A 23,115-nucleotide genomic window follows, 5' to 3' on the forward strand; every position below is an offset into this window, starting at 1 on the left:
CTCTTACTCGTTTCTGGCCCCATTTGAAAAACAAACAAACAAACGACCATGTCTGTGTTATCTGGAATCCTACGTATCTTTGTGCTAAGTGACAGAGAGGAGGAGGGGCGTCACGAGAAGGAGCCGCTGGACGCGACAGGCGGGTCTTACTTGTTCTCGCAGTACTGCCCGTAGTGGCTGGATCCACACTCGCACACGTAGCCCCGCGGGGAGCTGGGGCTGTGCACGCAGGCCGACACGTGCTCGCAGGGATTCAGGTGGCACACGTCCACGCACTTCCTTCCAAAGTACCCTGCGGGGACAGGCCAGCATTACCCCCCGCCCCCCCCCCCCCCCCCGCCAGAATCTGCCCGAGGCATCACGGGCCCGCCCTCTGGAGCCCCAGCCTGCAGGGGAAGACGTCTCAAGCGATCCATCGTGGCTCCCCCAACTCTCCGGACTATGCCCCCGAGGGAAATGGGGGAGTCACGGGAAGCACAAACGTTCGGTGGGTCAGACTTGGAAAGGCAGAGAAAGGGGCCCCCCCAGGAGGGCAGGAGGCCCGGCCTCCCCAGGACACATGGGGGACGGGTACCAGCGGAGCAGGATGGCAGCACCTCAACGTTCAGGCTGAGAGTATAATCTACAGTGTGGGTTGTTCCCGAATTCTTTCCCTCCCCTCATCCTGTGCCCTGAGGATAAAGCCTGGAGTGTCCCCTGTGCCTCAGGTGAGGACCAGACATGGGAACAAAGTTTAAGAAGAGAAGGCCCAGGGGCGCTTGGAAGGCTCGGTCAGTTAAGTGTCTGACTTCGGCTCACGTCACTATCTCATGGTTCGTGAGTTCAAGCCCTGTATCAGGCTCTGTGCTGACAGTGTAGACCCTGCTTGAGATTCTCTCCCTCTCTCTCTCTCCGCCCCTTCTCCTACTCTCTCTCTCTCTCTCTCTCAAAAGAAAAAAATTAAAAGAGGGGTGCCTGGAGGCTCAGTCGGTTGACCATCCGACTTGGGCTCAGGTCACAATCTCACGATTTGTGGGTTCAAGTCCTGCGTCGGGCTCCGTGCTGACAGCTCGGAGCCCGAGCCTGCTTTGGATTCTGTGTCTCCCTCTCCCTCTGCCCCTACTCACAGTCTCCCTCTCTCTCTCTCTCAGAGAGAAACATTTAAAGCGAATACAATAATAAGTAAATATAAACAAAGAGAGCGAGGGCGCACTCCTTAGTGACAAGGCTCCGCCCTCCGCAGACCCGCACGGGTCGGGGGCTGCTCCGAGGCCGCTCTCCTCCGTGGGTTTTCGAGGCCAAAGCACGGCCCTCTGCTCAGGGGCTGCAGGGTGCTGGGGGGTGTGGGCGGGGCTCCCACCTTTATCACAGATGCAGGAGTAGGCGTCCCAGGCGTCGCGGCAGCGGCTGTGCGGGGGACAGGGGCTGGAGGAGCAGGGGTCCTCCACGTCACAGCCGTCCTTCACCCTGACCTTGAGGGCGTCGTTCATGTTGAGCGTGGCGATGTTGGTGGACGTCTCGCCCATTCTCACCCCCTGAGTTAAAGAGGGGCAGCCGGATTCAGCCCCGTGTCTTGGGGTGGGGGGAACCCCCCAAAGTAACCAGGGGTTAAGAGGGCCCCAAGTTCTCTTGGTCATCAAAAAGCAACCCTTCACGTATGCACAGAGCTGGGACCTGCGTGGGGGGCAGGGAGGTGGAACCACGGCAGGCGTGAGCGCCAGGTGGGTAGACCAGCCGCCCGGAAACGGAGTCAGAGCGAGTCCGCGTTCCGACAGTTCCGTGGCTGGTGTCCGGAAGGAAAAGTGAATGCGGGTGGCGGGAGAGCGCGGCCGCCGACGAAGGTGGTGTCTCGTGGGAGCCGGGGGCATCCGGGTAGCGGGGCGGCCCGCACATCACCGCGGTGGGGACGCACACGGCGAGTTCCACGCTGCGGGACAGCGCTTTGGGGGGGCAGGGGGTTGGCGCTCAGAGATGGCACTGCCCGGTCACCGAGGAGGGTGGGGGCCGTGAAGGGGAGGCAGGTCGGGAGTTCATTTCCTGCAGCGGGAGGCCAGGGGCACGCGAGCGGAGCTACTCGATTGACAGGTCACTCCGGCTGCTGCTAGGACACCTGCTCCGGGGGATGAGCAGGTTCAGGTGGGCGTGGGGGGGGGCCCGGGGGAGGCAGCGAGGGGCACGTGCCACACAGGACGTGAAGGCAAAGCTGCAGTGGTGGACGGTGATGCGGTGATGGGGATGCGGGGGGAGGGCCGGAGGGGACCACAGGGAGGACGGGTCTAAGCTGGAAGCGGGACTGTTAAGCTTGGGTCGGCTATCAGACGAATGACTCATTCACTGAAAGGCAGCAGGCGGACCAAGGGCCCCAAGCCGCCCACGGCGGGGCGGGCGCCACGGCTCTGCCATACCTGTATGCAGCCCCGGAAACCGCGGTGCACGGAGACCTTATCCTCGGACACGCCGCCCACGACGATGCTTCTCATCTTCAACCCCGGAAGCTGGTTCCCGATCTGCACCGTGTCCTGTGGCGGGAGAGGGGGGGGGGCTACATCCACATTCCGGAAACATCGTCTGGGAAGAACATGCCCAGAGGCTGACGACGCGGTCACTTGGGCAAGCTCCCCACAGCCCGAGGACACGTGGGCCTCCAAACGGAGGGGCGAGCCGGGCTCGGCCTTCTCAGGAGAGAACGCAGCCGTCTGTGTGTGACAGGCAGGAGTGGGGACCGGGTCCCAGGATACACGTCCTCCCCGCCCGGCCCAGCCAAGATGGCCGGCCGGGGGGACAGGGGCAACCCTCCCACCTCCACAAGGGGCACCGCTGATGAGCCACTGCAGGAAAATGCTGGTGAACTAGAAGACGGCAGCGAATGGAAAGTACGAGCAGGACGGCAGGCATCTAAGAACGTCGCTGCCGGACCCTCAGGCCCTGCAAGGCTGCACGTGGAACAGAACAGCTGTTTATCCTCAGAACCAGGTGGGAGATGCGCCTAGACCTCGAGGGCACAAAACTCACAAGCAGCCCCTGAAGGGGGCGGACGTCCCAGAAAAAGGGCCTCTCGTTACCAGCCGCCACCAGTAGAAACCCAGTGCGGTTCACCAAGCGTGCTCTGAACGCCACTGGCCCATCACTTGCCCCCTCTGCTCACCCGGGCTCATCTGCTCACCCACCTTCACACGCCACCCACCCTGAGGGCGAGGACCCGTGTGTCATTTATCTGTGTGCCCCAGAGGCACAGCACCAAGCCACAGTCGTCACTCTGGTCAGCTCTGCTGAAAGAGACCGCTGCTGCCGGTGCCGACGGCACCACGATGGGATAACAGACGGATGAGGTCCAGTTCCTGAGTCCAGGAGCTGGCCATCTGGCAGGGGGAGGAGGCACAGACACTGGTGACCGCAGCGTAAGGCAGGATGTGAGACCCAAACTCAGGGGGGCCCGAACGTGTGTCCCAAAACCCTCCAGGGCTCCGGCACGTCCTGGCACGTGGAGGGGTCACTCGGTTCTCCGTAGGCCCAACGAAGGGGCCTGTTCCAAAGGGGGCACACAGGTGCCAACTCACCTGGTCCATCCCGTAATCCAGGGTCATGACCGCCAGGTACTTGATGTCTTTGCCTTCCTTGGCGCTCTTCAGTTCTATCAACAGGTGGTGCCACTCCCCGTCAGTCACGCGTGACCTGGACAACCTCATGGATGCCACGTCCGAGGGGCCGTGGGACACCTCGAATTGGACGTGGTTGTTCAGGATCTGTAGGACAGGGAGAGCCAGACCTACCAACTGATGTGACGACAGCAGAACAGAAAATACTCTGCAGTCACTTACATAACAGAGCCGTGCAAACAGGGCACTGGGCCACAGATAAACCTAAAAAGTAGGCCAAGTGTAATTTCTTGTTGCCCGTAACACTCTTCAAGATCCTATGCCTTTTTCTGTGGCAAGAAGTGTCAAATGTGGACAGAGGGCCGGTAAGGTAACTCACGTGGGGCTTCATTACTGGGAACAGTCACAGATTCAGATGATTACCGGGCTCTTATTTGTGGAGGCAGATGTTCCACTTTTTGAGATGGGATTCAAGCCACCACATTTATATATACGTACCAAAAAAAAAAAAAAAAAAAAAAAAAAAAAAAAAGCCGTAGGCAAAGTAACTGGCCTAAGACATTCCTGTTTTAAGAAAACGCCAAGATCTCGTTTCCCCTCATGGACCAACCCTCTTCCTGAGAACACCGAGAAACACAAGATGCAGTACTGAGTGACTCAAGGCTGGGTTACAGAGCCACAACCAGGTAGAAAATGGAAATCTGCAGAAAGGAGCTCAGGGTTTCCTTCCACTGATGGCTGTCAGCTGAGCCTAAAAGAGGAGGAAAGCTTTCCAGGCTCCTGGGGCTAGGATGACAGAACCTGGGATTCGGAACCCACCCAAGGTATGTGGGGGTGCCCGTCGGAAGCAAACACGAGGGACAGCCACAACACCATTCTGGCATCAAATTATCTGTGTTTTCAATATGATGTTCGGCACTCGATCAAAAATAACCACATACCCAAGGAGATAAGACAGTGTGTGTGAAAACCAAGAGACACAAGAAAGAATGGATGGAAACAGACCACCCCTGCCCCCGCCCCCACCGCCCCGGGTGGATCCATAAAATAGAATCATCAGACACAGACTCGAGGACAGACTTGAGGAATCACAGAACTTTCAAGGAGACAGGTTCAGGTGACCATTAGACTCTTACTTTTGCAGGTAAATGTTACACTTCGGGAGACAAGATTGAAGCTACCATGTTGAAAGACATGTAAGGAGACGGGAAAATAGCACTGCAACTAATCTAAGATACTCAGGTTTAAAGACCGCTTCAAGTAAGAGAATAGGTTACAAAAAAAAAAAAAACAACTACGAATGCACTGCTTAAAAGAAACAAACATAAAATATAAGGATTCAGAAATGTTGAAAGTAAAGGCTAGAAAAAGACACATCACGTAAACACCAACCAAAAGAAAGCTGGTGTAGCTCTATTAACGTGAGACAAAGTAGAGTGAGACAAAGGGAGACAAAGTAGACATGAAGGCAAACAAAAAATTCTAGACATAAGGCAATTTTCATAGTATGACAGAGTCACTTGTCCAGGAAAATAAAGCAATTCTAAATTTGTATGCACCTAACAACACAGCCTCAAAATGTATAAAGCAAAACTTGACAGAACTAAAAGGAACAAGAGAGACATCCACAATGAGGGTTGCAAACTTTTAAAACTCACTTCTCTCAGCAACTGAGCAGACACAAAAATCAACAATGACATAGAAAGTCTGAGTGCCACAATTAACAAACTTCACTCACTTGATGTATATAGGACACTACAGAACACAGCTATAGAACACACATTCTTTCGAGGCATAGGTGGGACATACACAAAGAAACGATGAAATGCCGGGCTGCGAAGCAGGTCTTGACACATTTCAAAGGTCTGAAATCACACAGCATGCCTTCCCTGACCTGCAACTATGCAAAAATCAACAACAAAATGATTTACTAGAAAACGCCACCTGTTTGCTAATCCAGAAACATACTTCTAAATACCCAAGGATCAAAGAAGAAATCATAATGGGAAACAGAAAATGTTTTTAAGTGATTACCAGGATTACGCAACCAATAATGTATATTGGTTTTTAGTGTTTTTAAAAAAATTTTTAATGTTTATTTTCCTTTCATTTTTTAAAAATGTTTATTTATTTTTGAGAGACAGAAAGAGAGTGCAAGCAAGGGAGGGGCAAAGAGAGAGGGAGACACAGAATCCGAAGTAGGCTCCAGGCTCTGAGCTGTCAGCACAGAGCCCGATGCGGGGCTCGAACTCACGAACCGTGAGGTCGTGACCTGAGCCGAAGTTGGACGCGCAACCCACTGGGCCACCCAGGTGCCCCTTTTGGTTTTGGGTCTTAATCGAGAGTGAAATAAAGAGGACTTTTTTACCTTTTTCGGCTTTGTCTCCATTTGTCCACAGAAGTTTAAGTCAATGTCCTTAATCTCCCTGGCTATGCTCTTTCCTTGCAACAAAACCCCGAAGCCAGTGGATCAACAATAAAAATGACATATGTCTACAGACAAAGGCAACAGAATGAATTCCAGGCCCATGCACAGTAACTGCTCACCACCTCAGGTCTGTCGCCGGATTTAAGAGGGGCAGCATTCAACAATGGCCAGGTTACCTCCCTTGACAATGCAGGCGAAGCGAGGGCGCCTGAGTGCAATTACCCAAATTGTTTGGGCTGCAGGAGGACTACGTAGCTTGTCTGGCCTGCCGCGGAGGCCAGGAACACCTACGCGGCTGCCCCACAGAGCTTACAGGGTCTGCAGGAGGCCTGTGTTCAAACACACCACATGGCAATAACCCAGAACATTCCAGTAACGCCCAGCTGACCGGCCTTCGGGCCCTGGAGCGCCCTTCTGGGTGGCCACCGAGGTCTGGAGGATTCCCCCCAAGGCCACCACTCTTACCACCCAGCCTTCCACAGGGAGGGGCTGGCCACAGTCCCTGGCCAAAAAAAAAAAAAAAAAAAAACCTAAATTTTTGGATTAGCTACCCATAACGTAATTACTCAAACAATACGGGAGTCTGTGGCTTTCAGTGTTGTTTCTTCTGAAAGCATACTTTTTTCCTACAGAGACCCCGCTGCCAAAGGACAACCTACAAGTTCCAATTCATCACCTGAATCGAAAGAGCCAATTTAATTTGTTCCCACCGTGAGATAACCACAGAGAAAAATGCCATCCTGAGGCCAAAGTGTGCTTGCCAAGTTCTGGCCCGGACCTAGCTTCTGGACTGCCTGGAAACCTATGAAGTCACGAGTTACTAAGGAGAAACAGTGACAGCTGAAATTATCGGATGCACAGAGGTACCCCCTTCGGCACCCCCGAATGGGTCCGCGCTGGAAATGCCGCTGAGCGGTGACGCAGGTGAGCCGGGCGGGTGGAAGACAGAGAGGCTTCCGTCGGGGCTCTGAGCCCCAGCCCCCTGCCCGGACAGGGTGAGTCGTGGCCCCCTGGCATCCTGTCCTCACTGATCTGTGGGTGAGTCTGGGGCCTGCCTGTCCACTGGGAGCCCTCGGGGTCCTGCCCACACTGACCTCCGACACAGAGCCCACAGGGGGCGCTGGACAGTGCCTGTGTCCCCACCCGCTGCCCCTGCCATTTCCAAGTGTTTCCAGGTGGACAGCCCACAGGGGCGATGGGAGGGGTCCTGTGGGCACTCCAGAGCCCGGGGCACAAGGGAAACACGGGGCCCAGAGCCCAGAGTCTCTAGGCCTCTGCTGAGCAAAAAGAGATTGGAGTGGACGCTCCGTGGGGTCCATCTCACGTCTGACCTTCTGACCGCAGCACAGCCTACTCTGGAAACTAAGGCCACGCCTCACTGGGCAGAAGGACCAGTCCCCGGGGCCCAGGGCAGTGGCGAGGAACAGGTCCCACGTGCCGCTGCTGCATCAGGAGGCAGATCAGCTCTGAGAAGGGTCAGAAAGTGGGCTTTCTAAGAGGGACAATCCCTGGGTGTGGCCCCCTGGCCGAGGGGCTCGGAGGTGGAGGGTTTACTCAAGAACCTCCTGTTCCCCCCGTCACTGTAGACAGAAGGAATCAGGAGCCGAGAGAGAGCAGGCCCGTACCCAGGCTCCCCGGGTGGCAGGGTCTCCTGGGCCCTCGAATATCGCAAAACCGCAGGCTGGCGTCGAGGGTGAGAGCCCCTCCCTCCGGCCACCAGGACACTGGGCCAGAGGCACGAAGGCAGCCTGACAGGGTCGTTGGGTGACTTCCACAAACGGCAATAACTTTCCTTGTTTTTCCAAGTGACATCTCTGTGGAGCTGGGAAAATGCAGGGGGAGCTCTTTGTGGCACAGAGATTAACGAATACGGTGTGTTTAAACCATTTCTTAAAGGTTTTTAGGAGGGGCCCCTGGGTGGTTCAGTCGGCTAAGTGTCCGACCGCGGCTCAGGTCATGATCTCACAGTTCGTGGGTTCGAGCCCCGCGTCGGGCTCTGTGATGACAGCTCAGAGCCTGGAGCCTGCTTCAGATTCTGTGTCTCCCCCTCTCTCCGTCTGGTCCTTACCCGCTTGTGTTCTCTCCCTCTTTCAGAAATGAATAAACATTAAAAAAAAATGAAAATAAAAGGTTTTTAGGAACTCTGCTTATCTGACATTTAAAATAGACAACACAGCAAATTGCAAAAAGGTAAAGAGAGCACAGGCGGGAGGAGACTCAGCGTTCGGGACTTCGAGGAAAGCCCCGGCAGAGCGCGGGGCGCAGACCTGCACGCGGCACCCCAGCCCCGGGCCCCCCATCTGTACCTGCAGGTGTAGCTTGCGTCCCCTCTAGTTCCGAAATGCCCCCAGGCCACAGCCGCTGTCTACAACACGCCTTGGCTGAGTTTTGCAGCTGAGGAGCTGGGATGCTGGGTCCAGCCGGCCCCGTGCGCCCCACCCCCCGTCTCAGGAATAATGGAAGAAAAGAAAGTGCTGGAATCAATCCCCCCAGGGGGAATCGTGGCTGCACACCGGATTCCCTGCGCTCTTCCCTGGCATGAATGGCGGGATTGTGCGGCTGGCTGGGAAAGCAGGCTCGTGTTTCCTTTCTTCCTCACTCTGGGGACCCCGCCGGGCCGGTGCGGGCGGAGGGAGGCGGCGCAGGGGTGAGGTTCCCTGGAGGGAGGCGGCGCAGGGGTGAGGTTCCCTGCCTGCGTGTGCGGGGAGCCCGTGCTTCCTGGGGGGGGGGGGAGGGTGCTGCCTGGACGGCTCTGGCTACACCACTCAGCTCGCCCGGGTGGGACGTGGTCCCCCCTCACCTGGAGACGCAGCCTGGAGGCCATGCCTGCGGTGGCCGCCATCAGCACACCGTCCTCTTTCCTGGTCCGGAACATGAGCCCCAGGTACCAGGGCACGGAGATGGTGATGTCCAGGTCGCTCCAGGACACGACGCTCTCCCCGCTGAAGCGCTGAGGGTGAGGCATGACTGCGGACACAGAAACGCGGGGCCCCAGGTATCAGACGAGCCTCTGAGAACCGTTGCCGGCTGCAGGGGGGCAGGACGGGCTCCCGGGAGAGGGGAGGGAAAAATTTCTGGGCCTTTTTCACTGCAACACAAAGGCCAGTCTCAGGGGCACCTGGGTGGCTGGGTCAGCTGAACGCCCACCTTCGGCTCAGGTGGTGCTCTCACGGTTGGTTCGTGGGTTCGAGCCCCACATCGGGCTCTCAGCTGTCAGCGCTCTCCTCTCTCCCTCTCTCCCTGCCCCTCCCCTGCTCACACTCTATCTCAAAAATAAACGAACCAACCAAATGAAAACTAAGGCCAGTCTCGGGCATCCTTCTCTAGGTCTCCGAGCACAGGAGCCAGCGGCTTACAGAAGCCCACCCGGTAGGGCATGCGCCGCTTTCCCGCGGAGTGAGGCTGGGGCTTGGGGGTTCCCAGCCCTGGCCAGGGCATGATGGGGGGGCTCTCGGGCTGGATGTGGTGGCTCAGAATCCTTGGGCTCAGCAGATGGGGTGCTGGGGGGCCCGGTGAGCCCAACCTCCCTGCCCCACGTGACACCTACTGGGTGGGGGGCCGATGGGGCAGGGGCAGGGGCGGGGCTGTGCGGGGAGCCCACGGGGCGGGGGCGGAGCTGTGCAGGGAGCCCACGGGGTGGGGGCGGGGCTGTGCGGGGATACCACGGGACGGGGGCGGGGCTGTGTGGGGAGCCGATGGGGCAGGGGCGGGGGCGGGGGCGGGGTTGTGGGGAGGGTGGTCTCCCGGTGGGACGGTGTGAGCCTGCGATGAATACCACGCACGTGTTCCCGAAAAGAAACACCCCGACCCTGTAGCCTAACCAGCCCTCATCTGTGTCTGGTGGGGGGGGGCTCCGATGCCCAGGCATACGGGCCACTGTTTCTCTCTTCCTGGTCGTGGGCACAGAGGTGGGAAGGCCGCTGGCCAGCCAAGAGCTCCAGATGTTTGGGGGGGGGACCACAGAGGTGGATCAACACCCCATCCAGTGTGTTACCCTTGCATAAACGGGGTGCCGGCCAGCCGCCCCGTGTCCTCCACACCCCGGCTGTCACACAGAGGAACTTCCCCCAGGTGGGGCGCACCCGCCAACAGCACAGGGCACGCCAGCTGGCGGCTGCCTCTGGGGAACCACAGCCTCACGGGCCCCGGCCCGTCTGTTTCCTGCTCTTACAAATCCAATGCTGGCATCTGTTCACTCTGGCACAGCCACGGCCGGCCGGGCCCCACGGCCTCCATAACAGGAACTCTGGGTGTGGGTGTGTGTCCCACCGGCGGCCGGGCCCCCCCTGCAGCCCAAGCTTCCTGCGCACCCCCCCAACCCCACCCTCTCTCCCCGCCGGGCCCAGGCCTGGGGACGCACACGCCATCGGAGGCTGCGGCCCTGGCCGCGCCAGCCCGCGTGAGCCCCGTCACCCGACAGCGATGCGTCCGAGGCCCCGAGGTCGGGCGGGCACGGATGCCAGGCCCTTACCTTGCTCACAGTTCTTTCCGCCGAACCGCAGCGGGCACTCGCACACATACGTGTTCCACTTGCTCACGCACGTGCCCCCGTTCTGACACCAGGTCCGATCACAGAAGTTCCTCTGAGCGTCACAGCCTGAGGACACAGGGCACGTGGTACGGTCTCAGAGCGGGAGACGGGAAGGGATCGTGCCTCGGGGGGACCGGTCACTGCCCCCGACGCCAACCCCGCGGTGCGAAAGCAGCCCGGTGAACAGCAGCCCGGAGGGGAGGCGGACAGGCCGGGACCCTCTGGTGGCAGTCCGACGGTCAGACCCGGAATGGTACAGGAAGCCCTGCCCGTGTCCAGGGACGTCGGGTCACCTGGTGACATGCTCAAGACCGGGGGACCGAGTGCCCTGCCCAGCCCGGCGGTGTCACAGGCACCCCAAACGCCCAGGCCCCAAGAGCAGCCCATCCGTGAGCCCGGGCCCCCCTCCTACCGGCCCACCGCTAGCTGCACACAGGTGTGGTCAGCTCTAGGAAGAAGTCACTGCCCAGGACGTGGAGGAGGCCACCAACGCCCGGCCGTGCGCCCCAGCGGTCGTTCGCACCTGCCCTGGTGCCGTTGTTGGCAATGAAGCTGGCCATGTCCACGTTCTTCCCGTCCACGGACAGGTTCCGCATGCAGCCCACAAACTGCCGGTTGTGCACGGGGAAGTCTTCGGGCAGGTTGGGGACGCCTCCCAGGAGCAGAGGGCCGGTCAGATCCAGGGACCTGCGGGGGCAAAGGTGAGAGGCAGCGTCGGGGCCCTGAAGCTGCCGTAACATCCCGGTGGCCGCCAGGCACACCCATCCACTTGAACATCCGTAACTGAACGGGGAGGAGGGGAGGCGGGCAGCCCACAGGTCAGACCACACACGGCAGGTCCCGATTCTGGGCCACCACTGGCTTTCACGTCTCTCTGTGCCTCAGACTCCTCAAACCTGCATCAGAGCCGGGCAAACGGGAGTCCCACCCACTGCCTGGGCCAGTCAAAGCCAAACACGCAGCCCAGCAGGCACGAGTCAATGCCAAATCGTGGCACTACCCCTCCCCCCCCCCCCCAGGCTCTGATGACCTTAAAGAGGTCACAGCACACGAGAGCCCTGGTTCCATGCGAGCGGCGGGGTGGCCTTGGGCAAGGGGTCTAATGTCTCCAGGCGACAGTTTTCTTCTCGGTACAATGGGCACAGCTGGGTGGGGTGGGGGGAAACAGGCATATTTCATTCCCCATGCCCAGCACGGATCGGGTCCTCCAACTGTGGATGTCGAAAGCTGCTTGAATACTCCACCACAGCGCAATTAGGAAGGAGCAAAGCTCTGGCTGGTGGGGCCGGCATCACAAAACTGGCCTTAGGGCTGTCTGGGCTTCCGAGTTAGGATGATCCACAGAAAACCTCCGGGACGTACCAGAGGGAGGTTTACTGACCCAACACCGGACCGCAGGGACCCGTGCCTGGTGGATCGAGGCCAGCGATCCCACAGTCTCTGGGGTCATCGAGCCAGCCGTCACAAGCCAGGCCGTTCGGGGTTGGTCTGGCCATTACTTTCGGCAGAACTGATGAGAGGACTTATTCTAGAAGGTTCTAACGTGTCAGAGGGAAGGTGCCCCAAACAAGGGGAGGGAATCTGACTCCAGCCTGGACGGGGGCTGCCAGGCCGCTGGGGCCCCAGGTGCCCTGCCTCAGGGTCCCGCCCTGGACGACCCTGCTGGGAGCAGCCGTCCCAGGGGGTGACTGCCTGGGCCTCCCCCGCCGAGCCCCCGGGGATGCTCACTTCTTGGAGCCGCTCTGTGTGCCCTGGGCAGCGCAGCTGTAGTTCCCGACGAGGCCGCCGAAGCGCACAGCCACGGCCGTGTCACAGTCGTCCACGGTCACCACGGCCACCTTCTCTCCAGATGGCCCGTGGGGCAGGCCCAGGCGGCCGATGTTGGGCTGTGAGAACAGAAAGCACGGAAAGCATGAGTGCGTCCCCTTCAAGCGCCCGCGGTGGGCTCGCCAGCGCCAGCACATGCCTCCCGTCCGCAGGGGATGAGGACGTGGCCAGGCCACGTGTGGACGGCCTTGTTTTAAACTAGTTCTCCCGAAGCGGCTGTCCTGGGGACCCCTGAAATTCACGTCCTTCCCAGAGCTTCCGAATGTGCTCTTATTTGGAAATGAACGGTCTGCAGGTGTAATTAGCTAAGCGGGGTCACGCCACAGCAGGGGGGACCCTGATCCGATGTGACCGGTGACCTTGTAAGGCAGGCCCGGAGACAGACACACGGGGAGACGCCACGTGGCAACGGAGGCAGAGACAGAGCGCTGCGTCGGCAGGCCAAGGAGCACAGGGGCTCCCCGGCACCACCGGGATCTGGGACCCTCCCCTGGTGCCCGCTGACAGAGCTGGGCCCTGCGGACACGGTGACCGCGGCCTTCTGGCCTCCATCACCGTGTTGTCCTAAGCCACCTAGTTTGTGGTACTTTGCTACAGGAGCCAACGCCAAAGCCCTGGGACGCCTCGGCCACACGCCTCCCGAGCGGGCTCCTGCTCACCCCTCCATGTTCCTAGAGCGTGGACCCCCGGGTGCTCCTGGTCACTCCTGGGCCCAGGGGCCTCTCCTCGTCCCAGAGTGACCCTCCCATGCCCTTTACTGGCCCCAAAGTCAACCACCCTTCATGCCCCAAGGCCAAGCCCCACTTGCCTCCTAAGCCTCCCCCCTTGGCCGTCCCTGCGGGCCTCACACACAGTCTCCCCACCCAGGGCTGGTTACAAGAATTCCTCTGGAATCGGTGACTGGGGGGGTAACCGGCTCACTTCTGGAAGAAGCGGGTTCCCTTCTCAAGGAAGCTGTGGTTAGTGTCCAGTGACAGTAACACCCAGCCGGCCCCGCCCCTGTCCCCGGGTGTCCCCCACCGGTCTCCTGGCCTGTCCCTCAAGGACACGGAGCACGTCCACCCAGACAGCCCTCGGACATCCTTCTAGCGCGAGGCCGGGAGCCTGACAACGTGAGTGTGCGGGTCTCAAAGTTCCAGAAATATAGCAGGTGGCCAGAGGGCTGGTATGGGCTGGGCCAGGCAACCTTCCCCGTCTGTCCAACCCGCAGACAGATGGGTGGCTGGTGGTCCGCATAGTGCCACCAGGCCTCCCAGTCGGCACACGACTCCCTCCTCCCCACAGACACACGCCTTCTCCAGCCCCCAGCAATCCTTCCCATCACCCCCAAAACCAACAGGCCCAGTGTCCCCACTTGAGAGTTCTGGGATCCGCTTGTGTTTATGAGACGATACAAACTTGTATTTCTTTACAACAGTATTGGAAACGAGGAGCTGTAAACATAATAGAGGATTAACTAAATCACCTCCGTGCCTCTTAATAGGAAAATAACGACGACACAGTGGATGCCAAAAGAAATCTTCAGGTTTTCAGAGGAACAAAGAAGCATCCATTCGATGGGGGACACTGGACCAGAAGGCAGGACAAAGAAGCTGCTGGTAACAGAAGCTCAGCCAGGTGGCCACACCGTGTGATGCCAGGGGGTGCCCTGTTCACCCTGGTGGTGCCCCCCCCACCCCGTCCCAAGTTGGGCAGTGCACAGCCTGCACCACTGTACACCCCGGTGATGCCGGGGAAGCCTACCACTCCCTCTTGGCCAACCATCTGACTGCACAAGGCCTGTCACTGAACCTCAGTTTCCCTGTCTTTAAGAAATACAAATATTAGAATACCTGTACTCACTATGTTACAGCGACATCAAGAATGGCATTAAATGAGATACACGAGTCTCCTGGAAAGCCTTCTTCGGTAAATCTAATGCTGCCTGGTATCCTAGTTCCTGGATAAGCTTCTTCAGTTTCTTTTATACCAGTTGATGATCATGAGACCTGATAAGCTCTATCCTTAAAGATTTCGCTTTTGGTTATTCAAGTCAGATGAGTATAAAAAATAATGTGCTTGCTCGCTCTGTTACAGCAGCCTGCTTTGGAAAACAGGCACAAGTGCCTATTATAGGACGCTTAAGTGTTAGCTGCCATCCCTGGGGAAGAACCGTCCCCAGGCTGTGTGGCCCCGAGTTATCTTTAACGTATAATCTGCATTTTGGGGGGATGGGCGGGAGACTTCTCTGGAGACGAAAATGGCATTTACACTTGCAAAGCTCTAATGAGGCAGAGCTCCTGTTTGCAAAACCACAAACCGGCTCAGAGGTCCAGGATCCAGGCAGGATGGGCGGGAAAACGAGGCAAGGACTCCCCCCTCCGACCCCCGCAAAAATCAACCTTGGTATTTAGAGCAGCCCACCCTTACGACGGGCTTCAGGGGCGCCTGGGGGGGCTCGGTCGGTTGAGCGTCCAACTCGTGATCTCAGCTCGGATCATGATCTCACGGTTTATGGGATCAAGCCCCACGTTGGGGTCTGTGCTGAGCGTAGAGTCTGCTTGGGATCGTGTGTCTCCCTCTCTCTCTGCCCCTCCCTTCTTGTTCTCTCTCTCTCAAAATAAATAAATCAGCTTAAAAAAAGAGAGAGATTTCAAAACCTGGTGTTACTTCATCAAAGCAGCAAGTGCAACTTTTAGGAGAACAGAGTTTCCGATAAACATCGTCCAACACCTGCTTCTCGATTCCTGCTCCCGGACCCAGGGGCCGTCAGGTCAGAAGCGATGGCCCTTTGGGCCACAGAACCCCACATTCTCAGATTAAGAACTGAAAGGGCCAGCAGGGGAGACACAGTGAAGTGCCCGGGAGAACCCCACCATCCCGCCCCTCCCGAGGCCGCCCCAGAACACGCAGCACGAGGGACAGCGACCTAACACGCCCGCCAGTCTGCTTGACGCACGTGACGACAGCCACCGCACGGTCAGCCCCGGCGGGAGAACACCAAGAGAGCATGGGGGGGCGGCCATCGTACAGGAGATCCGTACGGCAGGGGACTTGAGACGCACGACTTACACACACAGGTTAAAGGACCTGGCAACGCCCGCTGCTGGGGACAGACCCGAGACACTTACGACAGAGACCCCCACAGAAACCCGCTCACTGGTGTTCACGGTAGTGCTGCTCACGAGGGCACAAAGGCACAAACCACCCAAACGTCCGGCAACAGAAGGACAGATCATCACAACGTGGCCTCTCCATTCCACGGAAGTTCGATTCAGCCTTAAACGAACAAAGAATTGACACCAGCCACCGACCGGATGAACCTCCGGGACAGGATGCCGAGGGACAGCAGCCGCCAAGGCCCCCTGTTGTAGGATTCCGTGTCCAAGAGATGCCCAGAAGGGGCAAGTCCATAGACAGGAAGCAGGCACGGGGGGTCGGGGGCTGGGGGGAAGTGGGAGAGACCGCTGGTGGGTACAGAGTTTCCTTTCCGGGGGCTGAAGATACTTCCCATCTCGACGGAGACAGCGGGCTGCGCAACGTGGCGAATGCACCGAGTGCCACAGAGTTGTTCACTTTATTATGACTTTATTTTATTTTACTTTTTAAAGTGTATTTCATTTTGAGAGAGAGAGACACAGAAAATGAGTGGGGAGAGGGGCAGAGAGAGACGGGGACAGAGGGTCTGAAGCAGGCTCCGTGCCGAGAGCAGAGAGCCCAATGTGGGGCTCGAACCCACAAACCGTGAGATGGTGACCGGAGCCGAAGTCGGACGCTCAACCGACTGAGTCACCCAGGCGCCCCCCAAGTTGTTCACTTTAAAACGGTTCATTTTGGGGGGCGCCTGGGTGGCCCATTCGGTTGAGCGTCGGGCTTCGGCTCAGGTCACGATCTCACGGTTCGTGAGTTCGAGCCCCGCGTCGGGCTCTGTGCTGACAGCTCGGAGCCTGGAGCCTGCTTTGGATTCTGTGTCTCCCTCTCTCTCTCTCAAAACTAAACTTCAAAAAAATAAAACGGTTCATTTTATGTGATGTGAGTTTCATCTCAACAAGAAAAACCAGTTTTCTGGACGGGCCTCCACCCTCCTCGACCCCCGTGGCCACTCTCTACCTGGACGACCTCTGGGCAGTGCCATCCCCATTTCTGTCTCTAAAGCGGGGATGACAGCATGTGGCCTTCCTGCGGAGACGGTCACCGGCAGGGAAACGCGTGACAGAGGGAAAGCGCTCGGTCGGGGTGGGCCGAGCGCACGTCACCGCACAGGCAGCCGTGACGGGGCAGGACGGAGAAGCGGAACAAAGACAGCAGCAGGTGCATGAGATCTGGGCTCAGGTCATCTGTTCTCGCCCGGGGAAGACAACGCGCGTCCCCTCCCGCGTGGCCGGCACGTCGACGGAATCCCCAGCGGGAAGGAAATCGGAGGGCCGTGGAAGCACCGGGCTTACTTCTGTGCGTCCACCTGTCGCGTTTGAAAAAGACAAAGCAGTCTGAGCCGCTCGTTCGGGGCGCTGACGCGGGGATCTGGCACAGGCAGAGGAGAGCGCGCGGAGACTCTGTGCGCACGGAAGGGCGCACAGGGACAAGAGAAGACAAAACGAACGGCCCCGGATACTCCTAAGAATTGTTAAACGTGTGCCACACGTTTGCACAGAAGAAAAACACCCGGGAAATAGAGACGCCTCGTGGCAAGGATTCTCACAACCAAAGGGGCTGGACACAGGCTGGGCGAACGCTGGCGTCCCCCAATCCGAAGTCACCGCTTAGGGTCCTGTCCCTCTTCCTTTCCCTTCAATTTATTTTCTGCGCTGGGTGCAGACCCTCCCCCACGCTTCCATCCAGATGCTCTAGAGCAGCCGGTGGAGATTTGCCTGCGTGTACAAAAGCGTCTGGTCCTTACAAAGCGCTCACGTTTCTACAGCCTTTCAACCCGCTGCAAACAATTCCTCATCGGAGAGGCGAGTGGGGTTCGGTTTCAAACGTGGGCTGCAGGGGAAGGCGGCGCGGGGGCTCCTCGAAACCAGATACCTGGAGCGGCCAGGCTTGGGAACGGAGTGGATTCCCGCTCTGTGTCAGGAACGACCAACCGAAATTTGCACCAGAGAATTCACACGCGGCTGGGCTGCGGGAGCGTCGCGAGAAGTCAAAACGCAGCCTCGAACGCGTACCCCGCCGTCGCTTCTCAAACACAGCGAGGTTCAGACCGGACGGGAGGGCTTGCCGAACACAGCCCCGCCGGCCCAGGCTTCCAGGATCCACACCAAATTCCTCAGGAGCCTCCCCGCGGGGCTTTGCGTGAACTCCGCTCGACCGCCAGACCACGAGCCTCAGCTCCGCCCGTAACACGCGGGTGTGAACTGGGTCTTGCCCCCCAGGCGGGCCAGGACCGCCTCCCAGGACACCTGCTCTCTGGTCAGGCCTACACACGGGAGCTGTGGACCCCAGGGCAGTGCTGCTGACCAGCCTACAGGGATTCACGTGCAACAGTGCACAGGAAAGGGGCAGTGGGGGGAACGTGGGAAGGACAGGCTAAGGGACCCGGCGGCTTCACCCCGACGTTCCAACCGCTTGCGGTCGCCTCGCGTGCCCACTCGTACTGAATCCCACGACAGGGCTCGGCCACGTCAGGCACAGTGAGCGGACTCACCTGCGCCCCGGATCTGCCACGGAAACGTGCGAGGAACCCAAGAGCGACACTGACTAGACCAGCTTCCCCAAGGCGGCAGAACTGGCCAGGCGTCTTGGGACCTCAGCACACGTTTCGGCGTCTCCATGAGGACAAAATGGCTTGTTTGCCGAGAACCGGGCTGCCTCCCCTCGTGGGGCCGGTGTGAGCGGCCCAGGGCCTGGAGGCAGCCCCGAAGCCACGGCTCACTCCCCTGTTCCACCTCATCTGCCCTGGCAATCGGGGTGGGGGGGGGGGGGGCTGGGGCCTGTTCAGCAGCTTTAAGAAGTCGACTCAATTGCCAGCCGAAACTCCGAGGTCTCCCGAAACTAAGTTGTAAAATATATACTTCTTGAGTTGAATATTAAGGACAAAAAGACAGGGGGGCCTGGGTGGCTCAGTCGGTTGAGCATGTGACTTCGGCTCAGGTCACCATCTCACGATCTGTGGGTTCGAGCCCCGCGTCGGGCTCTGTGCTGACATCTCGGAGCCTGGAGCCTGCTTCAGATTCTGTGTCTCCCTCTCTCTGCCCCTCCCCCACTCATGCTCTCTCTCAAACATAAACATTAAAAATTTTAAAAAATATACACATATATATATCTATATATTAAGGACCAAAAAAGCCCAGACATTTTGGGCTTTTTTTCCATAAAGATGCCGGAAACCTATTCCTGGGGACACAGCATCCCCCACCGAGGGTACGGGCAGCAAATGGCTGCCTGCACGCCTGATGGGACATCAGGCAGGTCACTTCCTGGCCGCCAAGTTCCTGCCCACAGTGAGGCTGAGGAGGGGGCAGGCACTCCTGACTCCCTCACCTGCTAGCGACCTGGTGTGGGTCACGTACCAGTCCGAGCCGGGCAGCTCCTCCCGGAGAGCCACAAAGTTCACAGCTACCCGCTCTAGGGTCACTGGGGAACAAAACGGAGAGAACCCCTCTGCAGAGTGTATCTGGAACTGGCCTGGTTGCCCCAACGTGAGGCCCAGCTGGGAGGGCCTGAGGCCGGCAGGGGACACGGGACAGCAGCGTCCACAGCCCCTGACGAGTTCGCATCCTGACCCCACTGGGGAAAGTCACCTGGCTGCCTTGCCCGCCAGGCCCCTCTGTGAAGCAGGGGTGAAAACAGCGCCTCCCTCGTGGGACGAAACGCACAATGAACGCGAAGGCCGTGGCACCACCCCGGGCGCAAAGGGGGCGCTCCGCAGAGTTCGCGGCTGCCGCGCTGCTGGGCGAGGATGGGAAGAAAAGCCAGAAAACCGCGCAAATGGCTGTTCTCCCTGTATTTTTGCTTCTGTATGTTTTCCTGTGGTTCTAAAACCACAAACTTCTTTTCACGCCTTTGAAGAAGAAAGGAGCAGTCATCTCCAGGGAAAGCCTCGGATTCTTCTCCAGGGCTTGAACGCGAAGCGGCCAGAGCTCCAGGGTCCTTCCTTTGTTCGCTCTCCGAGAACGTGCTGGACCGTGCCAGCAGATTCCTCTTGTTTGGGGAGCGTTAAGAAGAAAAGATTTTCAACAAACGTCAAAATCCACTGCTCGCTTTGGAGTTTCATTAAAAAAAAAAAAAATCACACCAGCGTCTTCTGTTTCTCGGGCAGGTGGTTAACTCCAGTTGACGCACGATTGTGGCCACAGGTAGAAGATGAACCCTGTGCGTTTCTGACGGACGCACAACACGCAGGGGAACGTGGGAGCCGAGGGCTGGAAGGCGGCCTGCGTGCTCGGCACTCTATACAAATCGGCATCTCCTGAGGGCCCCTGATCTCCGTGGGGATGACTTTTGTTCTGGAAAAGATCCACGGGGCACGGTGCCAGCCGCTCACCAGCCCGACCCTTCACCAGACAAAAGCTCTTGGGGTCCATGAGGGGGCCAGGAGCCTCTGCTGTGGTCCCTGCCGGCAGGGGGCAGGCCCCCCAGGTTTTCTGGGAGCCAGGGAGTTTGTGCAGATCTGCTGGGAGGGTGGTCTTTTCTCCGATGACAAATAAGAGGGCTTAAAATTGGGGTCCCCGGAGTTTAAACAGCACTTTCTTAAAAAGCTGGGGTAACATTCCTTCTCTTGGGGGCTTTGCTCGACACGAACTGGGGGGACCTTCAGGCACTAGATAAGAAGCTCATGCCACTCCGCATGTGGGATCCACACACCCGGGCCTGCTGGGGCCACACGCAGAAGGGGACCCGGGCCCATGGGCAGGCTCTGCGCTCAACCCACTCCTCCCAGGAGAGAAAGGACGACAGCTCTCGGCAATGACCAGGTCACTTAGAATGCACAGATTTACAGGCCGCAGGTCACCTTTCCAAAAAGCAACCTCAGACAAAGAGAGAAGAAGGGCTTATGGGAAATGTGCACACTCGCACGCACTCACATTCACTAACACACGTGTGCGCGCGCACACACACACACACACACACACACACACACTCCTGCAAAGCCCTGTCTGCTCCTGCTGGGACCCTAACAGGCCCCTCTCGGTTCCCAGAGTCCAGACAGCAGCACAGAGACCCCACAGGCCCCTGGCTTCTCCCAAGGCCCCCAGGGTCAGGGAATCTGTGCTAGCCCTTGGATCCAAATTGCAGAAGGCAGAGCCCACGAGTGGGTGAGAGCCCTTGGACCCCAGCCCTGACCCTCCTGGCCTCACTCTGAGCCTCAGTTTTCTCCTCCTTCAAGGGTGGACGTGTGGACCCCAGTCGGTAAATGTCCTCGTCCGGGGGGTGGGGGCAGAGGTAAAAAAAAAAAAAAAAAAAAAGGGAGGAAGCCCGGGAGGGGGAGGGGCGCCCGGGAAAGCTGGGACGGATGGAGGGCTGAGGCAGGCAGCAGTTGCAGGACAGTGACTGCCACGCGACCAGGAGCCCGGGCGGAGGCGGGCTCTCCACACAGCCCGTGGACACAAAAGCCCCAGGGTGGGGCTGTGCGTGTCCCGGGGAATCGGTATGTTTCCACAGCAGGTGGCCGTCTAGCATCTGCAGAGGCCGTGTTTTGGAGAAGAAGCAGGCGACTTCCAGCCGCTGGGCTGCCCGCAGGCCGGGCCCCTCGCCCCACCCGGACCCTCCCAGAGGCCACTCAGGGCACTGTTCTCTCCGCCCACTGGCGTCCCTGGGAGGCACGACCCCTCCAGGCCCAGATGAAGGACAACGTGTGGTTACAGACACTGCCGTCCGATTTGATGGGCAAATGGAATGCACCTGTTATGCGAGCATGGCTGTTCGAGATTTATCGACTACCCACGGGGGCCGACACAGCGGAGGCCATTCCGGTCCCCGAGAAACTGGCTGTATCCGTGGAAATGCAGCCGGAGAGGAAACAAAAGCAGTCAAACTCCGGACTGGAGGCTCGGGATGAACGGGGTGACCCTGCCCAGAGTAAACCTTAACCACACGTCACTGTGCAGCTCTGTCCGTGGGAGAAGCAAAGCCAGTGTGATGCCACCCCCCCACCCCCCCGTGCGGGGACGGCGACGACAGACCCCCACCTGGCCTCTCTCGTCTCCCACCTTGATGTCCTCCGCACAAGTGTTCCTAAACTTGTAAAACTTTGGCTTGTCTCATACGTTCTCTAAATCAAACGATTTTTTTAAACAGAAAGTTAAAAGGAAGAAAACAAAATTGGTTCGTAGTCCCATCACCCATCATTCCTGCTATACTCTTAAGAACACGTAAAACACAGGGGCTCCTGGGTGGCTCAGTTAAGCGTCGGACTTCGGCTCAGGGCGTGATTTCACGGTTTGTGGGTTCGAGCCCCACGTCGGGCTCTGCGCTGACGGCTCGGAGCCTGGAGCTGCTTCGGATTCTGTGTCTCCCTCTCTCTCTGCCCCTCCCCTGCTTCTGCTCTGTCTCTCTCTGTCTCTCAACAATAAATAAACGTAAAAAAAAATTTAGAATGTGTAAAACACACAAAAAAATCACAGAAAGGTACAAAATGAACATGAAACATATCGTTTTTATCATGTTTCTCCCCAAAGTTGTCCAGCATGTGGTAGGGTGTTTACAAAAGAGCCACAGCCAATGCGTCTGTCACAGAATCACAAGGAATAATAAACATCTGATGTTTTAAGACATCATGCTTTACGGTGATTTGTGACCTAGCAGAAGTTTTCTGATACATGCTGTTGATGGGTTTGGGGTTTTTTTTTTTGTTTTGTTTTTTTTTTTTAGGGGGATACCCTTCAGAAAAAAATATGCATATACCAGCACATACTTATATTTTTTTTCAAAGTACTTTTAAAGTTTACTATTTTTTAAAAATTTGTTTAGGGGTGCCTGGGTGGTGCAGCCGGTTAAGCGTCCGACTTCAGCCAGGTCACGATCTCGCGGTCCGTAAGTTCGAGCCCCGCGTCAGGCTCTGGGCTGATGGCTCGGAGCCTGGAGCCTGTTTCCGATTCTGTGTCTCCCTCTCTCTCTGCCCCTCCCCCGTTCATGCTCTGTCTCTCTCTGTCCCGAAAATAAATAAACGTTGAAAAAAAAAAATTAAAAATTTGTTTAAATGTTTATTCATTTTTGAGAGAGACAGAGACAGAGACAGAGTGCGAGCTGGGGAGGGGCAGAAAGAGAGGGAGACACAGAATCCGAAGCAGGCTCCAGGCTCCGAGCTGTCAGCACTGAGCCCAACACGAGGCTTGAACCCATGAATCGTGAGATCCTGCCCGGAGCCAAAGTCGGACGCTTAACTGACTGAGCCACTCAGGTGCCCCTAAAGGTTTTTTAAAGTAATCTCTACACCCGACGTGGGACTTGAACTCACAACCCCAAGATTAAGAGACGCAGGCTCCACCAACTGGGCCAGCCAGGTGCCCCATGTCTTTCAAGGTTCTTTTAGTCGAGCCTTTTATTTTGAGATAGTCATAGACATGCACATAACTGAGAAAAATAACGAGAGAGATCTGATGTGCCCTTTACCCGGTTTCCACCAACGGTAAACATCTTGCAAAACAGAAGACTATCACAGAAGGATGGAGAATGTTCCATCACCACTAGGACCCCACCTGTGGTCCTTCCACAGACACACCTGCGTCCCTCCTGCCCCCACCTCGGCCCCGGAAAACTACTACTCTCTTCTCCAATTCAGTCCTTTTCATTCTTTCCAGAACATTTTGTAAATGGGATCATGCGGTACCTAAGCT

The 23,115-nt window shown here is 57.8% G+C and overlaps 1 protein-coding gene across 2 annotated transcripts in view; it reads right to left on the reverse strand.

The window, feature by feature from the left end:
- The window catches only part of CELSR1 (cadherin EGF LAG seven-pass G-type receptor 1), a 140,388-nt gene that overhangs the window by 30,533 nt on the left and 86,740 nt on the right, over window positions 1-23,115 (reverse strand). For both annotated transcript variants that reach the window (XM_045464452.1, XM_045464451.1), the window contains exons 6-13: window positions 12,263-12,420; window positions 11,058-11,221; window positions 10,475-10,600; window positions 8,804-8,970; window positions 3,537-3,722; window positions 2,385-2,498; window positions 1,340-1,514; window positions 151-292 (exon numbers count right to left, since the gene is read on the reverse strand). In XM_045464452.1, the coding sequence (XP_045320408.1) occupies window positions 151-292; window positions 1,340-1,514; window positions 2,385-2,498; window positions 3,537-3,722; window positions 8,804-8,970; window positions 10,475-10,600; window positions 11,058-11,221; window positions 12,263-12,420 (1,232 nt within the window). The remainder of the gene's footprint in view (window positions 1-150; window positions 293-1,339; window positions 1,515-2,384; window positions 2,499-3,536; window positions 3,723-8,803; window positions 8,971-10,474; window positions 10,601-11,057; window positions 11,222-12,262; window positions 12,421-23,115) is intronic.

Source organism: Leopardus geoffroyi, chromosome B4 (genome assembly GCF_018350155.1).
Source record: "Leopardus geoffroyi isolate Oge1 chromosome B4, O.geoffroyi_Oge1_pat1.0, whole genome shotgun sequence".
Lineage (NCBI taxonomy): Eukaryota > Metazoa > Chordata > Mammalia > Carnivora > Felidae > Leopardus > Leopardus geoffroyi.